At 39.1% G+C, this 19,880-nt stretch overlaps 1 protein-coding gene across 1 annotated transcript in view; it reads left to right on the top strand.

The window, feature by feature from the left end:
* Nucleotides 1-11,852, top strand: part of METAP1 (methionyl aminopeptidase 1) — a 67,319-nt gene extending 55,467 nt beyond the window's left edge. Inside the window, exons 9-11 of the mRNA XM_045995074.1 lie at nt 1,435-1,578; nt 5,470-5,535; nt 9,921-11,852. Coding sequence (XP_045851030.1) covers nt 1,435-1,578; nt 5,470-5,535; nt 9,921-10,084 — 374 coding nt within the window. The 3' untranslated portion in view covers nt 10,085-11,852. The remainder of the gene's footprint in view (nt 1-1,434; nt 1,579-5,469; nt 5,536-9,920) is intronic.
* Nucleotides 11,853-19,880: the final 8,028 nt, after the last annotated feature.

Genomic DNA, 19,880 nt, shown 5'->3' with positions numbered 1-19,880 from the left:
AACAGGGATTTGCTTTGTTGTATATTGTGCAAAATGAGTTAAAATTTTGCTTTCCCTCCCCCACGACTGGGACTGATAGGAAGTCTCAGATGGGAATGCAAGCAAATCATTATGAAAGTCAGCATGGTTCCTCAAAATTATTAACATACCGCCCTCCCCACCCCACAAAAACGTCCAGCTGGAACACAGAGTTAAGATCAAGTATCTATTAACCGAAATGATTACTAGAGCTATTTTCCCAGAGATTTCCTTGGCTGGAGGAGATACATTGTACCTGAACCTCAGCTTGCAAATCAGGTAGGCAGAGTAGGAGACTGCATGGAGTCTGAGGACCCCCAGAACCATGGCTAGGTTCCTCAGGAGTCTGACAGGGCCCAGTTCCTGGGGTCTCAGTGCAAGGGCAACCAGAACAGCAATGAAAACCACTTCGTTTGTTTTAAAATTTTGATTGAAACAGTGGTAAAAGTCATAAAAATTAAGCAGAGCAGGAATATGTAGTAGGAATTATCTTTTTTTTTAAAGATTATATTTGAGAGTGGGGAGGGGCAGAGGCAGAGGGAGAAGCAGGCTCCCCGCTGAACAAGGAGCCTGATATGGGGCTCTATCCCAGCACCCTGGGATCATGGCCTGAACCAGAGGTAGAGACTTCACTGATTGAGCCACGCAGGCGCCCAAGAAGTGTCTTTCTATACCATACCTGTCGGAATGTGTTCCGAGTTCAGAGGCAGCTCTGAATAATTTTAGGATCACTTTTATGGGGATAAAGAAGCCATGGGAAGAAATTCTTTGAGAAATTGATCAGACTGAAACTGAGGACAAGTCAAGTTACTTTCTGGACATTCCTTTTTCTCCCAGTGCTCTCTCCTTTCTTACCTCTTCTGCTACTTTAAAAGACTAGCACACTTGGGGCACCTGGGTGGCTCAGTCAGTTAAACATCCAACTCTCGAATTCATCCTGGAGCATGATCTCAGGGTCATGGGCTCAAGCCCTGTGTTGGGCTCTGCACTGGGTGTGGAGCCTGCTTTAAGATTCTCCATCTCCTGTGCCACCTCCTCTGCTGCACCCCCATCTCTCTCTCTCAAAAGAGTAGCACACTTGACCTTAGAGAAGAAGACATGCATGTTTCCCCTTCTTTTGTATATTAAGAAAACAAAAGGTACGTCTCCCCAAGCCCTTCCTATTGCACCCATGTCCTTTTCTACACCGAAGGATGGAGTACAGACAGGTGCTACTGGTTTGAATCTCAACTTCACCATTTACTGGCGGTACAGAGTCTCTGTCCCTTGGTTTCTTCATCTGAAAGTTTTGTACATAATTTGTTTACGTGGAGGCATGTAAAGCATTTAGAAAGGTTGCTGGCACATAGATAGTAGTTGCTCAGTAAATATTAGTTATTACTCCTCTTCGTCATGACTCTTCTTTTTTCCTTTCAGTGAAACCTGGTGTTCGATACAGAGAGTTGGGAAACATTATTCAGAAGCATGCCCAAGCAAATGGGTTTTCAGTTGTTCGAAGCTATTGTGGGCATGGAATCCACAAGCTTTTTCATACAGCCCCCAATGTACCCCATTATGCCAGTAAGTACTCTCCAAACACTTGGTCTTTGCTCGCCTTTTATTCAACTCATATTTATTTAGACATTCAACAGTCATTTTGTACTGACTTACCTATAAGCTGTTATACATGGACTGCCAAAATGTATACTTGCTCATACCTAGCACACGTTTGTAGCTTGCTCCAGTAAAAGTCCAGCGTGTGTTTGCTGACTGTTGGGGGTGGTGGCAGGGCAGTTACTCTGTGATCCAGGTCCTGTTATCTTCTATTTGTCACTCCAGGTTACTCTTCTAATCTGTAGATACTGGAGAGGACGGGGAGTATGTTTGGAAGAAGGGATATGTTTGGAAGGTTTTGATGAACCAGCCTGGAATTGGCATAAATCTCTTACACTGACTTCTCACTGGCAGGAATGCAGTCACAAGCCTGCGCTAACTGAGGAGGAGGCTGGGAAATGGAATCTAGCTGAGTACTCATAAGAAAAGTGAACTAGTTTTGGTGAACAGCTAATAGCCTCTGCCATGGGTCTAGCTATCATTATTCTGATTCCTTAAATGAAACTGGTTTGGTTTGGTTTGATTTCGTAGTGTGTGTCAGATACTACTATTTGTTGGTATAAATACAGGGGAATAAACAGAGTACCTTTCCTCAAGTTGAGTGCTGTTGGATAGACTAACAAAGGAAGTGTGGGACAATTGATGTCTTCTAGAAACCTTTTCTCTTGGAGAGCCAGAGTATGCGGAATAAGTCTGCTATTTAGTGCTAAAAAGGAAAACTGTCCACACTATGTGACCTGAGAAGGAATTTTATTTTTTATTTATTTATTTTTTTTTGAGAAGGAATTTTAATATGTATGTATGAGTCATTGCTATGTAGACACTTGCACACAGCTTCTTGTGCTTCAGTTTTCTCGTCTTGAACAATAGGGAATGGCACCTCCCCGAGAAGGGTTCCTAGGAGTGAGACAGAGAATACGTGGGGAGCACTGAATGTTAACTTTTAGAACGATCATGATGAGGATGATGATATACATTATTTCATTTGATCTAGCCACTCTGAATAATTTCTTAGCCTTATTTATTTATTTATAAAGTTCCACTGGGTGTGGAGCCTACCACAGACTTAAACTCACGACTCTGAAATCAAGACCTGAGCTGAGATCAAGAGTCAGATGCTTAACTGACTGAGCCACCCAGGCGCACCATTAGCCCTATTTTAAAGAGCAGACTGTGAAGGAAGAGAGAAAGAAAGAAAGAAGGAGAGAAAGAAAGAAAGGTTGATTATTTGCTTAAAGAAGTAACTTTATTCAGGTTCACACAGACTAGTAAATAAATTATAGGGCTAGGATTAGTACCTGGGTTCTGTCTTTCTAGAGGCAGTCTTTATTTCTGTACTTTGTGCTGCCTGGTGAGGACTGAAGTAGTTGGAGGCAGGTCCTGTGAGAGAAATACAGAACCATTGAAATTTTGGTTCGGTGGAGAAGATGAGGAAGAACATTCCAGGTAGAGGTATCATGAGCGGATGCTTGAGGTTGAGACTGAATAGAGACAAGATAAGCTGGGGCTGAGTATTTTGTGTTAAAATCTAGCAGTAGGCAGTTCCAGACTGAGGATATTTGACTTCATTTGCAGGGATTTGCAGGAACATTTTTGAGCAGAATGACAAGGTGAAGTGCTTTTTCAGGAGGACAGATTTGGCAGTGGTATCAAGAACGTATTGCAGGTGTGAGCAACTCAGGCTAGCCAGCCCGATGCACACTTGCTGCAGTTGAGGTGTGAAGCTGGAAAATCCTAGGTGTCAGTAGTTGTGAAGAAAAGGGAAATGAGTGAGAAGTCTCTCAGCGGGAGAAGCTGGGGAAGTAGTTTAGAGCACAGCATTTGATATATATCAACAAACATTTACTAGCAGACCACAGAGTTCTTATTTAAGCTGTGAATTGTGCTTGAAATAAAAATTAGCAACAGAAAATAAGTTACTAACTTAATTCCTTCCTGGGAGGCCCTGTAGTGGTCCGATGTGCATTCCATTAATAGAATGGAAGTAGCTGGTGTGATTACAGTGATACAGGCGTATGTTTGTATATGTGTGTGTAAAAAGAGCGTGTGCAGGGGAGGGGGTGGAAAAAGTCCCTTTACTTAGTGAATTGACAAACTCAGGTTTAGATATGGGTTATATAAAGAGAGACTGAAGAAGATAGGATTTATGGGAGAAGGGTATATGGGTCAGTGATGATTGTGTCCATAAAGCACATAAAACCATTTAATTAGGAGTAAAAAAATGATTCTGGAAAAAGAAGCAAGGACCAGGCATGTATTTGTTTCATAAATTTGAGACATTTATGAAAAGTCCAGTGTAAATTGGGTTTATATAAATTAGAATAGGTTGTGATCACTTTAGGGAAGTGTAAAAGAAAAATGTCTTTGTAAAGAGGAGGCCTTTTGAAATGTAAATGATCCCTGCTTTGGCTTGTCATTCCATATTCCTAACCCACTGAAGGTGAAACTAGGAAATTTTGTGTAACTTCCTTCCACCTCTTCTATGTAAGAGAAGTCCTTCTTAGCTTAGAGTTATGTCCTTTAAGTCATCATGGTTGGGAAGTGATGATAATACCCTACAGTTAGAATGCATTTTACAGTAATTCTTTGAGGTGGATGGTAGAGCAGGTGCAGATTTTTATAAAAGTACTTAGTATAGTATCTGCAGTCCTATAGTCAATCAGATAAGGTACATTTGCTGAATGAGGTGTGTTGAGAAACTGAAACCATGAGTCAAGTTGAGTGGGAGTTGTAACTTTTCTAGAATAATGAGTCAGTGGCAGAAACAGGAATGGAACTAGATTTCTCTGTATCAGCACTGTCTGCTCATAATGTATTATAAGCAGTATAATGTATATATATGAGGCATATATGTAATGTAAAACTTTCTTGTGGTCATATTAAAAAAGTAAAAAGAAAAAGGTGAAACTAATTTAATGGTCTATTTTATTTAATATGTTGCATTCACAGTGGCAGTATTTCAACATTGGGTCAATGTAAAAATGATCAAGATTTGTTACATACTTTGTCTTTGAGATTGACTCGTTTTTTTACTCAGAGCCGATACCATTCTGACTGGCCTCTTTGCAAACACTCCTTGGCTCGGTGCACCAGCTGCAGTGGGACAGCTCGGCCCCAGAGCCCTTTATCCTTTTCCTTTCTGTGACACCACATTGACACTCTTGACATTAAAAATATATATATATCTCCAGGGATTATGACCAGTTCTTTATATGTAGTAAATTGCACTCACTGGGAAAGAAGGTTCATGGGATTAGAAATAGAAAGTCAAAATTAGTTTTTCCTCTCAGATTTTATGACCATTTACAAACTCCTGTTTTTAAAATCTGCAGTAAGTGTATTTTGGCAATACCTAAGATAGTGGGGAGCAGCATGGTAGCTGTTCACAAGGAAGATGTGCAGGTAAAAAGATGTGGGTGAGATGAGACCATACCCAGGAAGAATGGTGTTGAGTAGATGCAATCTCCAGATTGCATCTCTGTAAGTGTCCTTTCCTGAAGTCCCTGTGGTGAGAGCAGCCTGAAAGCCAGTGCCTTTGCCATCTGGTGGTCAGGCAGAGCAAGTGCAGTCTCTCGTTTGCTGATGCTCACATCCGTTCTTGGTTTTGAATTTGAACTTTAACCTGGTTCTCCATTTTTGTCTGACATTGTCTCCAAAGGTCTGTCCTTATTATTACCTTTTAGCCTTTTTTGGAGGATGGCAGGTCTGGATACTGGAATTCATAGTTGTGTTTCTCATGATGGCCGTGAAAAATACTCTCAGATTCACGCACAACGTGTACTCTTACCAATGAGCTGTTCAGGAGCACACTGTTGATTTTTTGCTATGTTTTGAGAATTTTATTTTCTTTAATTTCAGAAAATAAAGCAGTTGGAGTGATGAAAGCGGGCCACGTATTTACAATTGAGCCAATGATTTGTGAAGGTGAGAAAAAGGGATGCTTTAATGTCTTTTAATTGTATTTTTATTTACTTTTGGTTATTCATGATCAGATTAGTAGTCTGCTCTGTTTATTTTCTTTCTGGTTTATTTCCATTTCCTGTCCCATCTCAAACTCAATTCAATGTCACGTAGAGAACTGAGATTCGTAAGGGTTGTCAAGAAAGCAATTCTTTCTGCCTGCTAATTCTGCTCTCAGTAGATGCTCAAGTACTTGAATCCCAGGCCCTTTCAATGAAAGACTCTATCAAGGGGGGTGTTGTTGACAGTCCTGAGTCTCTGCCGTGCGGAGCTTCCTTGGTGAGGGTCCAGGTGGAGGAAAGAAGAAGTAGAGCCATTCACTTTGAGGCAGACATGGGTATATGTTTAATTCTCCACAACGTGTGTGGTAGGTGCTGTCCCCATTATGTAGAAGAGCAGACTGATCCTTGTCTAAAGTCACTGAGCTAGTTATGTGACAGAGTTTGTCTGACGCTAACCTCAGGAGCTGTTCTGCCCCTTCAGGTTCTGTGCTCAGGCTGTCTGAGGAAAGCACAGCCCAGACAAGCTTAGTACTGGCAGATCGGTGCCTTCACTGTCACTGGTCCCCATGACAGGCTTGTGGTCATGATGAAGACCCAGTGGCATGATTAGGCCTTCTCACCCAGAGGCTCATGTGTTCCATTCATCTTTCTCCTCAGCCAGTTCTCTGCTGGGATTAGGGGTTGCAGTGAGGCAGTGGTAGTGGGGCCTGTGTGTCCTGGGGCCTCACTGAAGGATACCTCCTTTCTGGATCCTTCCAGTCTTTTTTATAACCCGATCTTGGGAATTACATCCCATTATTTCTGCCAGATTGCAGTGACTTAGGAGTGAGTCACTGAATCCAGCTCACAGGCTGCTTTTTAACATGGTACTTTGCTGCCTTTTCTGTAAAGTGGAAATGACATTCTTGAACCTGCCAACTCCCCAGGGCTGCTCTAAGAATTGAGACGATTTATGGTAGCACAAAATACCTTGTGTATCTTAGAGAGCTATACAGATGTAAGGTATTGTTTTTGTCATCCTCATGGAATAACAATGAAGTTCTGATCACATGGAACCAATTGCAAGGGCAGTAAGTACGTTAGACAAAGGCAAGGAGCTCAGAGGAAAGTGTTTTGATCATACAGCTGTTTTCGTTAACTGGCACCTAGTTGGTGAGACATAATGTGGTATTTCCAGGTATAAGCAAATAACTTTCCAAGGAGCCTGGTCAGATAGTTATCGAATTATAATGCATATACTTCAGTGTAGCTCAGTGAGGTTAAATTGTACCTCTGGAGTGGAAAGTTTCAAATCCAAAGAGGAATTTGTATTTTCTCAGGATAATATCCAGGCATGTTTTACTTGACATTAGTGTAAAGAACCTGTTTTAAGCAAATCACAATAAAGTCAGAGAAGTATTGTATCTTAAATCAGAAGGTGAAAACGTTACTCATTACATCAGAAAATACCCAGTCACTTGTCTTTAGATGTTTGGCAAAGCACGAGTTAACTTTCTTCAAGCTGCCTCATATTTTTACTTTTTAGGCTGGGATTTAATATTGCAAAAGTAGGTTCCTTCACTGCAGAGTTTATGTTCTGGGATTTTACTGAGTCAGTGAGACCTAATCTTTGATAAAGATTACTCAGAATGAGGGATGTATTGATTTTTTGACCTCTAATTTGGAGACAAAATAAGTCTCCATAAACACAGTTTCATAGCAATATCCAGAATTGTAGAACTTTCCCATTTTACTTCCGCCTCTCTCCCCCACTCTCCTTTTTTCTCTCTCTCTCTCTCTCTCCGCCCCCCCCCCATTCTTACATTGTCTTAGGGCTGTTTTCACTGTCCCTTGGTTTCCTTTCTCTAGTCTTAGCCCCTCCCTAACCTCTTTCGCTTCACTGTAATTTCTTAACTTCCCTCACCAATCTCTTAGCCCTGTCTTCTGGTTAACAGGGGTGTGTGGTCCACAGAAATTGCACAGTATAATCTGTTCTCACCATCTGTGTGCCTGCCATTTAAAAATAATATCAGGAATTAAGTGCTATAATAGAAGTATAAAAAGATTATATTCTTCACAATATGCATTGGCTGTAGTTTAGTCAGATGCCAAAGTTAAACCAGGAAAGAGCTAAGTTCATTAATTCAGTTTTTAACTCATAGTTCTATAATGAGTGGTATCAATGTGTTTTCTAAAATGAAACCCAATGCCTTTATTTTGGAAATACCATCTTGATTTGATATTTGGGAGGTATAAAAAACCTGAAATTATAACATATCCAAGGAAATTTAAAATACCATCATTACTTCATTGTACTAAGGACCAAAGTCAAGTTGGAAGGACTAAAACAGTTGAAGTATAAATAGGAATCTTCATTATTATTACTGAAGTCTAGTTGACATACAATGTTATGGTAGTTTCAGGCATGCGGTAAACATACTGATTGGACAGTACTGTATCAGTGCCCATCATGGTAAGTAAGTATAGTCACCATCTATCACCATATAGCATTACAATATTATTGACTGTATTTCTCATGCAGTACTTTTCATCTCTGTGATTTGCTTATTTTATAACTGGAAGCTTGTACCCCTTAATTCCCATTATCTATTTCCTGACCCCCCCCCCCTTTCTCCCGCCACATACCGCTCCTCTGGCAACACCAGTTTGTTCTTTGTATTTAAGAGTCTGTTTGATTGAAAAGTTGTTTGTTTTGTTTTTTAGGTTCCACATATAAGTGAAATCATAGGGTTTTTTTCCATTGTCTGACTTATTTCACGTAGCATAATACCCTCTAGGTCTACCCATATTGCAGCAAATGGCACAATCTCATCCTTTTTTATGGCTGTGTAGTATTCAATCGTGTATGTATACTGTATCTTCTCCATTCATCTATCAGCAGATACTTGAATTGCTTCCATTATCTTCGGTATTGTAAATAATGCTACAATAAACGTAAGGGTGTATATGTCTTTTCGAATTACTGTTTTTGTTTCTTTGGTAAATACCTAGTAGTAAAATTACTGGATTGTATGTAATTCTGAATTTTTGAGGAAACTCTATACACGTTTTCACAGAGTCTGCACCAGTTTGCATTCCTACCAACAGTCCATAAGATTCCCTTTTCTCTGTTTCCTCACCAGCACATGTTACTACCTTTTTGATTTTAGCCATTCTGACAGGTCTGAGGTGTTATCTCATTGTGGTTTTGGTTTACATTTCCCTGATGCCAAGTGATGAGAGGGAGATAGAGCACGAGAGTGGGGGAGCTTCAGAGGGAGAAACAGATTCTTCACTGAGCGGGGAGCCTGATGTCGGGCTTGATCTGGGGAGTCCAGAATCATGACCTGAGCTGAAAGCAGATGCTCAACTGACTGAGTCACCCAGGTGCCCTTCTTCTGCCCATTTTTAATTGGATTATTTGTGTGGGGGTTTTGTTGTTTTAGTGTATAAATTCTTTTCTTTTTTTTTTTTTTTAAGATTTTATTTATTTATTTGACACACAGAGAGAGAGAGGGAACACAAGCAGAAGGAGTGGAAGAGGGAGAAGCGGGCTTCCCGCCAAGCAGGGAGCCCAGTGTGGGGCTTGATCCCAGGACCCTGGGATCATGACTTGAGGCAAAAGAAGGTGCTGAGCGACTGAGCCACCCAGGCACCCCTGGTGTATAAAATCTTTATGTATTTTGGATATTAACCCCTTATTGGATATATCATTTGTGGATACCTTGTCCCATTCAGTAGGTTGCTTTTCTGTTTTGTTGATGATGTTGTTTGCTGTGCAAAAGCTTTTTATTTTGGTGTAGCCCCAATTTTTTTTTTTTTTTAAAGATTTATCTGTTCATTTGAGGGGGATGCAAGGAGAGGAGCAGAGGGAGAAAGAATCTCAAGTAGACTCCATGCTCAGCGCAGAGCCCAAGCCAGGACCCAGTCTCATGACCCTGAGATCATGACCTGAGCCAAAACCAAGAGTCGACACTTACCCCACTGAGCCACATGGGGACACCCCCCCCCCACTGTAGTTTATTTTTGCCTTTGTTTCCCTTGTCTGAGGATACAGTTCATAAATATGTTGATGAGGCTGATGTCTAAGAGATTACTGCCTATGTTTTCTTGAAGAAGTTCCATGGTTTCAGGTCTCACATTCAAGTCTTTTATTCATTTTGAGTTTATTTTTGTGTGTGGTGTTAAGAACATGGTCCAGTTTCATTCTTTTGCATGTAGCTGTCTACCATTTGTAAGTAGGAGTAAATTTTCTAATTGTTTCTGTGATCTCTCAGCATATGGGAGTACATGCAAATATACTTACCTCAAGAGTTTGTTGAGAAAACTGAGTGATAGAATTAAACTGTTCTTGTTTGTGTGTTTAAGGCGGATGGCAGGATGAAACCTGGCCAGATGGCTGGACCGCGGTGACAAGAGACGGGAAGCGGTCTGCTCAGTTCGAGCACACCCTGCTGGTCACAGACACGGGCTGTGAAATCCTGACACGGCGACTCGACAGCACGCGGCCTCACTTCATGTCCCAGTTTTAATTCCTCCTGAGATGGCACATCTTGATAACACCTTCTGGCTGTACTATGCATTTTATAGAGAGTACAGAATGGAAGAGGAAAATTTTTATTACTTGTTTTGTTTTGACTGTAGATAAAGAAGGACTCCACCTTTGGATGAGTGTCCTCCAGAACTTGTCTCGGGTCTGGAAAAGCTGAGAAGAATAAAGGAGACATTCTCAACTCTTTTCAGTGCTCCCCTGTCCCTCCAGAAATCTCTACACCCCCGTTTTCTCACTTGGCCTTTGAGCACTTTTTACTTAAACCTGCTTCTAGTTGCTTTTATCACTGCCACAACTGGGCCAGCAAGAGCCAGCTGTTCTCCAGGTGAATGTGGAAAATGAGAATCCTTGAAACTTTAGCAACATATGTTGTTCCAGATTTTTTTTATTATATATGTATGGAAATATATATGTATATGTTTTAAATTCCATGTATGTAATTACCGAACACTATATGACCTGGGTTTGTGTCGATTCTGCTCTGACAGGGTTATATGCTGTCATAAGTGGACCCATAGTTTGCAGTGATTTATTTCCCAGTTGGGAATTGGCCTCCCTCCTTCCCCATGCTGATTATTTACCCTTGTAATTGTGTGTAAGGAAGCACTCAGTCAGTGAGACTCTCTCTCCAATGTGGGCTCTGTCAGTGAATGGATGTGGCAAAATTCACTTTGGAAAGGGTTGTCAGCTTTTTAAAAATCTAGTTGATGGCAAAAATAGCCATGCTTCAAATGGTAGCCGTCTGTTGCAGAGCATGAGAATTTTGTAAATGTTGCTATTTCAGACCTCGGTTTGGTCGAAATGGGAGGGAGAAAGCTCCCTTTCTTCCCCTCTGTTTTATTTCAAGGGCACACCTTGGAGATATTCAGAGAAGGGCGAAGGTTGCACTGTGGAGGTTGATGGGAAGAGACAGTTCTGAAATCTCTTTAGCAGCAAGCAGAGTTAAGTCTGGTGGACTGTTAGCTTCTGACATTTAGTAAACCTGGTACTGATGAAAAAGGAACTTCTTTCGAGGCTGGACTGTTCCCTTGCAGTAGAGGTGCAGCTGTCCTTGGTGTGTTGAAAACACACTTTACCTTTACGTAGTTAGGAACCTCCTTAGAAATGACCTCAGCTGCCCAGTATCTGTGTTCCTTTCGGTAATTCAGTCCAAATGGGAGTGTATCCAGTGAACACATATCAGGTCGAAGTTACTGTCATTGGAGCGTACTTGATTACTGGGTATCTGGTAACTTTCTTTAAGATAATTTGATACCACTGACATGTTAATATGAGAACATCTTTCCCAGAGTGCCTCAGACCTTTATTGCTTTAAAAGAATTATGATAATGTTTTCATTACTTTTATTATTTTAATGATTTAGTGAAGTGACTGAATCTGGTATAGACTCTTTGGGGGTATGTGTGTGAAGTTTTTTTATCAAACTGTAATATTTGTGAATGGAATGCCTTGCAATATGAATGTTAATATAATGTGTAAAGGGAGATTAAAAGTTTGAGTGATTATCCCGCTGTAGTCATTAACTTTGCTGCATTTGTTGGGGATTTCAGAGGGCAGCGGTGGGAATAGGTGGCTGATTTCATAATCTCAAATAAACTCCATGACCATTTGAGTAAAAAAGATTCCAGTACTGTGTTTGTTTCAGCAGAGTCTGTCAGCAGCATTTGAGATGCAACCATATTTTTGAGAGCTAATTTTAAGATTGAATATTTAGGGGAGCATCTTATGTACTGATTGTGGAATTAACAGTGAGGGCTTCTTTAATGTCTATCCTTAGAAAATAAGCTCACGGGGAAAAAGTCTTGTTGGGATAGTTTTGGAAAAGAAATACCAACACATTGGTGATGATGCTTTTTTCGGTTTGGGAGATTTCAAAACAATATGGACTCTAAATGTAAATATCTAATATCAGATGTTTCTTAGATTTAGACGAAAACATCAAGTTATATCATTCTGCCAACTTTTCACCAAAATAAGTCAGTAAATTTAAGTTTTCATTTTTTGGTGTTAACTTTTAAAATAATACATATATTTTTTCCTGCTATTCATCCATCTTCTTGGGATTATAATTTAGAAGCAGGGAAGCATGTTTGCCTTTTATCTTCATTTTATGTCTTTTGCTGATAAAATGGATTACATAATTCACAGCACTCACTGACACTTCTATACCACTTGCCACAGGTCAAAATTAATAGGAAGAGGGTTAGGAATTGTTTGCTATGATAGCTTGATTCCTTTGTCCTGTAACCACATTTGGCTTTTCTTTCTGTTAGGTGAAAATAGAAGGCCTGGTGCTTCACTTGGCTAAGGCCCCCCCAAATCACCCTCCTGGTATCTGCTGTTACTTCTTAAAAAAAAAAATTTTTTTTATTCCAGCTTTTTATTTTGAAAATTTTCAGATTTACATAAAAGTTCAAGGTATAGTACAACGAAATAATCTTAAATCCTTTTCCTGTGTTCAGTGCCCGTTACATGGCCGCATCTCTCTCTCGAGGCACTTCCTTTTGAAAGATGTGGCTCCATACTTCTCTCATTACTACTGCAGCCTGTCTGTTACAATGTAAGCCCATTTCCTATCTGATCGTAATACAATTATGGCACCCAAGGAATTTAACATTGATACAGAATTCTCTTAGAGTACACATTCAAACATGAGTCTCAGTTTTTTGCTAGTGTTCTTTAAAGCTTTTCTTCTTTTGTAAAAACCCAGGATCCAAACCCATGGCGTTTGGTTGTCCCATATCTGTAGTCTTCTTTATTCTAGAACAAGCTTAACTTTTTGGTGTTTTATTTATGAAATTGACACTTAAGCCAGTTAGCTTGTGGAATTATGTATTTCTCTGTTTCTCATGAGTAGGTTCAGGATAAATATTTTGGCAGGAGAGTCAGCTGATGATACGCAGCTTGTCTTTTTCATGGTATCACATCAGGAGACACGATGTTACCGTCACATTGCCAATATGAATTCCGTCATTTGCCTTGTCAGATCTTTCCATTTTAAGAATATCTTTTCTTAAGCAAATAATCTGGGAGGAGATATTTGGAGATCATTTTGGTATCCTGTTCACTCCATGGTTTTAACATTCACTGATAATCCTTGCTGGGGTACATTATTTTATTACACCAGGGACTGCAAGTTGAGATTTTCTAAGTCTAGCATTCCATCTACATTATTAGCTGGCACTCTTTTACAAGGAAGCATTTTTTTTTTTTACCCTCCTACCCACTGTTTTTGAGTATCCATATGAGCTCATCAATTCATAAAAATTCTGTAAGCATCAATTCTTATAAATCAATTACTGTCATTGGTCCAAATTTGGCCAGCAGAAGCAACTTGCAGCTTATTCATGTGTCATTTTGACCTGTGCCTACCGGTCGTTGCACACTTTCTTGCCTTTTTTTTCCATAGCAAGATGTACGTTTATCATACAGTTTTCCTTTCCCTCAGTGGGACAGGCTGTTTCTCCAAGGAGCCCTACTTCCTTTTCATGGAAACTGCTATTTGGAAATCAAGATCTGGATACTACTGGTTGTCATTGTTTCCAGTCACTTTCAGGGAACTGAACAAGGAATTCCTTTAAAAAAAAAAAAAAATCATGCGTTCATTCTGATACTTTTAAATCTACCACTAATCTTCCTCACCTTTCCCTGTTTCTTATTTGTATCTGCTTTATCCCATGGTGGGAACTTTGGTTCTCAGTAACATTAATATTTACTTATTTGCTTGAGTCTATAAGAAATGTAAAGTTTAGAATTAGTCTATCAAAATCACTACCAACAATGAACCTAAGTACAAAATTTGTGATTTTTACTAACTTGGAACATGACTCACTGTGAGAGTACAGAGTATTGGTTTAAAAATTACATGAAGTCATTTTGTTCCTACTGTATTCAAAATTTCCTAAACTGAGCTTTTTAAAAAAAAATGTTTTTAGTTAACATATAATGTATTATTTGTTTCAGGGGTAGAGGTATGTGATTCATCAGTCTTACACAATTCCCAGCACTCACCATAGCACATACCCTCCCCAATGTCCATGACCACCACCCCATCTCTCCCATGCTCCTCCCCTCCAGCAACCCTGTTTGTTTTCTGAGATAAGAGTCTCTTACAGTTTTCCTCCCTTGGTGAGCTACTTTTTAACAATGAATACAGTGAATGTTGGGGGGAAAACATATAGTAGGAGGAGTGGGGGGGATATTTTAGTGGTCTGGGAGTTAGAAATACTGGAACTGTTTGAGGTAGTGTAGTACGATTCTGTCTACCTTTGGTGTTTGACTTCTACCAAACTCTAGCTATAAGAGGAGCAAATTATACCACTTTGTATGTGGATGTATGGCCCATTTTGCAGTAAAGAAGAAAATCTGGACATTGATGCCTTAGGAACAAATTGTTTCACAATGTAGGCTACATTATGCTAATATCCTAAAGGTTTTTAATGTGTTGTTTCATTTTAAAAATGAACATGCAAGGAAAGGTTCGCTTAGCACAGGCTCTGGGGAGAAATTCCCTGTCTCCCACGTTTGAACTCTTAGCAGCAAGCAGCCTTTGGTGGCGTCCTTCCTCCCTTCCTCTTCCTTTTGGTGCTAAGTCTGACAAAGAAGAATGGTGGTGTGTATTTGGTTATTTTGAGAAAAAGGAAGCAGGAATAAGGTGGCCTTGGCTCCCTGTTACCATTTGCTTTTGGGGGACTATGGATGAGCAAAAATAGAACTGTCAGTCTATGGCGATTTTGTGATTATATTAAAAAATGTATCAACACTGGTATATCTTATTCAGATGTGCCAAAAAGTCAGTTAGTGGAACATTTGAGGAAGGGCTTCCTGGAAAGTTACCAGTAATATGTTTGTTATATCTCGAAGTATTTCATTAACTTTTTAAAAAATGGATGTTTAATCTTTTTACCATTATAAAGTTTTCTGGAGAGTAATGGCTTACATCTCCTGAGTGCTTAGCCCTTTTACTGTTACCCCAAGAACAAACAGGCTAACACTTTCCAAAACCTGTAGATACATCTGTACTTTGGTGTCACGAGAAGAGCACAGGACCAACAATCAGGACCCCAGGGCTCTGATTTCTCTATTTTTTTACTTGGTTGTCTGACTAGGACAAATCATCGTGTTTCTCTGTGGAGACTTCCAATTTGTGGAACGGTAATCATAACTTAGGAACTGTTTTATTCTATGGATAATGGGACTATAAAATTCACATTATTTCAATACCTGGGTCAGGGGTCAACAGAAAACATGGTAGATTTTTTTTAAAATTAAGATTCTATTTATTTTTTAGAGAGAGAGAGGGAGCTCAAGTGAGGGGAAAGACAGAGGGAGCCTGATGCAGGGCTTTACCCCAAGGACCAAGACTTAAGCTGAAGGCAGACGCTTAACTGACGGTCACCCAGGTGTCCCACAGTGTAGAAAAAAACTTTGTTAGTAAATCTGAGCCCTGAGTGATTCAGAGGAAACAAAATAGCTGAGGATAAGAACATTTAGTATGAAGATGTGTAATTTAGAGAAAGAGCAGTAGATATTTTAGAGCCCATTTTCACTGTTTATCTTGCTTCATGTAGCCTGTTTTTGGTAGTCAAGGACATTTGAGTCCATTCTGAACCAGAGGTGGTTCTATGGTACATTAGCACTCCTTTCTTGAAAAGAACATGTGCAAAATTTATCTCATAAGGAATTCTGGTATGATGTCCACCTTGATAAAAACCAGTCTGCTTAAAAGACATCCCACCTGCTTTGTCCCTGAAAGAGAAGTTCTACCAAAGCAATTCGTATAATGGAGGACTTTGTATGTCCCTGTTCACTTTGTAATTGTTTCTTTAAAGACACAATTCCCTTAGTTCTATGCATTTATTATCTAAGTATCTCTTTAAATATAATTTATAAAATGTTTTCCAAATGTGTTTGTGGTATACTTTTCTAAAGGGTTTTTGCTGACAAAGAATCTGATCTTGTGTATTAACTGAAATAAAATTGGCTGAACCCAGAGTTAAGTCTTTTTCCTGGGTCACAAAGTGACTCTAGGCCCAAAGGGACTGTCAGTTACTTTAGGACTTTGATCATCAGCTTTACTGGCAGATTGGTAGCCAAGCAGAAAATATTCTGAAGAATTCTATGCATGGAAAATATTTCCCCTCAATCCCAAATCAACAAACGTTTTCAGAATTACCAGCTATGTATACTTTTGCATTCAAATGGGATAAATGGAAATAGCATTATGTATATTTTTTGGAGCGCTCTTTTTGTTGGTTTAAGTTGTACACACATTAACTGGTTCCCTGTGACTTGTTCTGGATATAATGCAGTTTTTTCCTGCCTCCATCCCCTAAAACCTCATTATTCTATATGTTCCTACTTTATAGGTTAGTTCTCTGCATGTAATAAAGAACTTATTCTAAGTCAGACATGTCTGTCTTTGGACTGACTATCTTACTCTAGTGAACATTAGTAGGGTTAAATAAAAAGAATAGCACAGCATGCTGAAAATGGATATGCAAATAAGATTTGAAAAATATTAGGTATAGTCAAAATTTTCAGTAAAAAAGATGCCTATTTTTATTTTTATTTTTTTTTGAGAGAAAGAATGAGTGCGAGTGGGGGAGAGGGGCAGAGGGAGAGAATCTCGGGCAGACTCCCTGCTGAATGTAGAGCCTGATGTGGGGGCCAATCCCACGAGCCACGAGATCACAACCGAAACCAAGTGTTGAATGTTTAATTGACTGACCCAGTAAAAATACATTTTACTAGCTTTCATGAAATATATAATGGGTTAGCCATTTGTGTTAAATTTATTTATCTGTCCAAGAAAGCAGTTTAAGATACTTATTAAAAAAATTCTCAACAATACTTCTAAAGTGGTAGACTCCTAATTTTGGGCAACCAGGGTAGATTTGCTGACATGCACACAATGAATGGATTTTAGCCATGTTTTAACTATACCTTCTTCCAAAGCCAATAACATCCTAGATGCCATCCAAGAGGATGTATTAAAAGGATCTTGAAAAAGCTTTATGGTCCCATGATCCAAGAATCTTTATAATAAGGATCTTATAAACTTGATAGTTTCTACTAGTTCCTTGAATTGACAATTGTGCTCTCAGTCAGGAAATGCTCCTACTTGTTAAAATGAATTAGCTGGCTCAGGAGTATGTATTTTACTGTGACAGAAATGAAAAGTAAACTCTCTAATTGGCCAGCTATAAGAATTAGAGTTAATTATTTTATATTTAAAAATGGCTTTACTTTCTCACACTGGTGAACATAAAAATGCCATCTCATTTGTGTATACCTCATGTATAAGAAAAGCAATGGGGAAAAAAACTTTTTAAAGAATTATTAGCTCTCCATTATTACCCTACATGTCAATTTTCTTAGTGCAATTGTTCAAGGTAATAATATACTTGGTTCTTGGAAGTCTAGGCTAAATCAAACCTGATTAAAAGCCTATTTCTGAAGCTTCGGTAGAAGCTAATTTTAATTTCTTCTCTTGGTTTTCTCAGGGCAATAGTTGCTATTGGGCCCCTAGTGCACTCTAGCCCTCTAGCTAAAATGAAAAGCTAGGTTGCACTGCCTACAAATGCACTAAAGATCCAAAAAGGAGAGTGCCTGACCATAATTGCCACTTTTCTACTTTTCCGTCAACCAGATGGTGCTCAGAAACACAACCTTTTTATAGGAGCAATTAAGCCACATTGTTCAAAAGTATTAAAACGATAAAAAAAGCACATGGGTTCAATCCAACCAGAAGAGATTTATGTGCATGGCATATCCAGTGTGTTGATACAAAGACAATCTGCAATATGCTTTGTGTAATCTGAAAGGATATGTATCAATGCTCTTACATGTACTGAAACTTCTGGGAAGATACATAAACTTAACAGCAGTCAACTACATTTATTGTGGGAGGGGAGTGTTGCTCTTCTTATATAGTTTTCTCTATTTGAATTTTGTAACTCTTGGATACGTTGCTTTTATGTTTTATTTTTTCTATGTCAATGGATTACCTGGATGGGAAGATTATGAATCATTTTTGCTTCTTTATATTGCTTAGGATAAAAAAACATAAATGGGGGCGCCTGGGTGGCTCAGTGGGTTAAAGCCTCTGCCTTTCGCTCAGGTCATGATCCCAGGGTCCTGGGATCGAGCCCCGCATCGGGCTCTCTGCTTGGCAGGGAGCCTGCTTCCTCCTCTCTCTCTCTCTCTGCCTGCCTCTCTCCCTACTTGTGATCTCTATCTGTCAAATAAATAAATAAAATCTTTAAAAAAAAAAACAAAAAACAACATAAATGTTACCTAAGAGCACCACAAAAAGACTGATACATTTGACTCTATTAAAAATAAATATAAGATATATTAAAATAAGGTAAGATAGATGAAGGGTTGGCATCTATAGTAACTCCTAAAAATTACTCGGAAAAAGATAACTAATTCAACAGAAAAATGAGCAAAGTATGTGAATGACTACTTCACAGAAAAGAAAATACAAATATATAATAGTACTTTAGTAACTGAGGGGAAAGCCAGCTAAAGCAACAAAATATCATTTCATGCCCCTCTCACTTGCTAAAGTTTTCAGCCATTTTGAGGAACAATCTGGCAATTTCCAGTCAAGTTAAGATGCACTAATCCAAGGATATATAGCTGACTCTTGAACAACACAGGGGTTAGGGCTGCTGACCCTCCACACATTTGAAAATCCACATATTACTTCTGACTCCCCCAAAACTTGACTAACAGCTTACTTTCAACTGGAGGCCTTAAGAAACAGCTGATTAACATATCTCTTATATATGTCTTATAAATGGTATTCTTATAACAAAATAAGCTAGAGAAAAATATTAAAGAGAAAATACATTAACAGTACCATAATGTAAAAATCCACATGTAAGTGATCTGTGCAGTTCAAACCCATGTTGTTCAAGGGTCAGCTATATGGCCTAAGTAACTAACACAATCAGCAAGATGTACAGTGTTTGTCACCAGTGTTAGCAAAACAGAAACAGCTCTGGAAGCTGCTTTATGCCATCATTTGGACAGCAGGTAAGTTATGTTATTTCATATAACTGAATACTATAGCACAGTATTTAAAAACAGCATGACACGGATTCATCACACAATAATGAGTAAAAAACGAAAGCTGCAGAATGAGACAGTATCAGGTTTTCAATACCAAAGACTAGAAGGTTAATGGATATGTATAAAGTGTAACAACATGCATGAAGAGTGAAAAACAGCAAATTCTGGCTGGTGAGGAAAGGATGTGGGCAGGTATTTCACAAGAAACCTCTGGAGAGGGAAGGCAATGTGATCTAGAATTGGAAACATGTGAAGAAGTATCTGGAAACTTTGAAATTCAGTATATCTTTTTAATATGCTTGAAAGTTCATAGAGCTACCACCAACACACACACACCTTCTGCCCAGAAGGTAGTTTAATGAAGTTTAGTACCCACTGTGGGCCAGATGCCATACTAGGAATTGGGAGAGTAAGTCTGAACAAGGCATGGTATATCTGTTCTCAAGAATGTACTCTCACAGAGGCTGACCTGGGTTCTGATTAACTTTGCCCCCGATGGTGAGGGCAATCTGTTCTTTAGTAAATGGGCCAGAGACTTAAAAGTTAAGCAAAAATTACTGAGGATGGAAGAAGGCAAGGTTCAGATACTCACCGCTGCCCTGTTTCCTCTAGCTTTCCTTTAAAGAATGAAGATAATGGGGACAGGAACCATGAGAATGAATTCAGCATAAAAGAGAGATGAAAACATCTACACA

Source organism: Meles meles, chromosome 2, assembly GCF_922984935.1.
Source record: "Meles meles chromosome 2, mMelMel3.1 paternal haplotype, whole genome shotgun sequence".
NCBI classification, from domain to species: domain Eukaryota; kingdom Metazoa; phylum Chordata; class Mammalia; order Carnivora; family Mustelidae; genus Meles; species Meles meles.
Note: the sequence above shows the minus strand (reverse complement) of the source record. Positions and strands in the feature narration are given on the sequence as shown.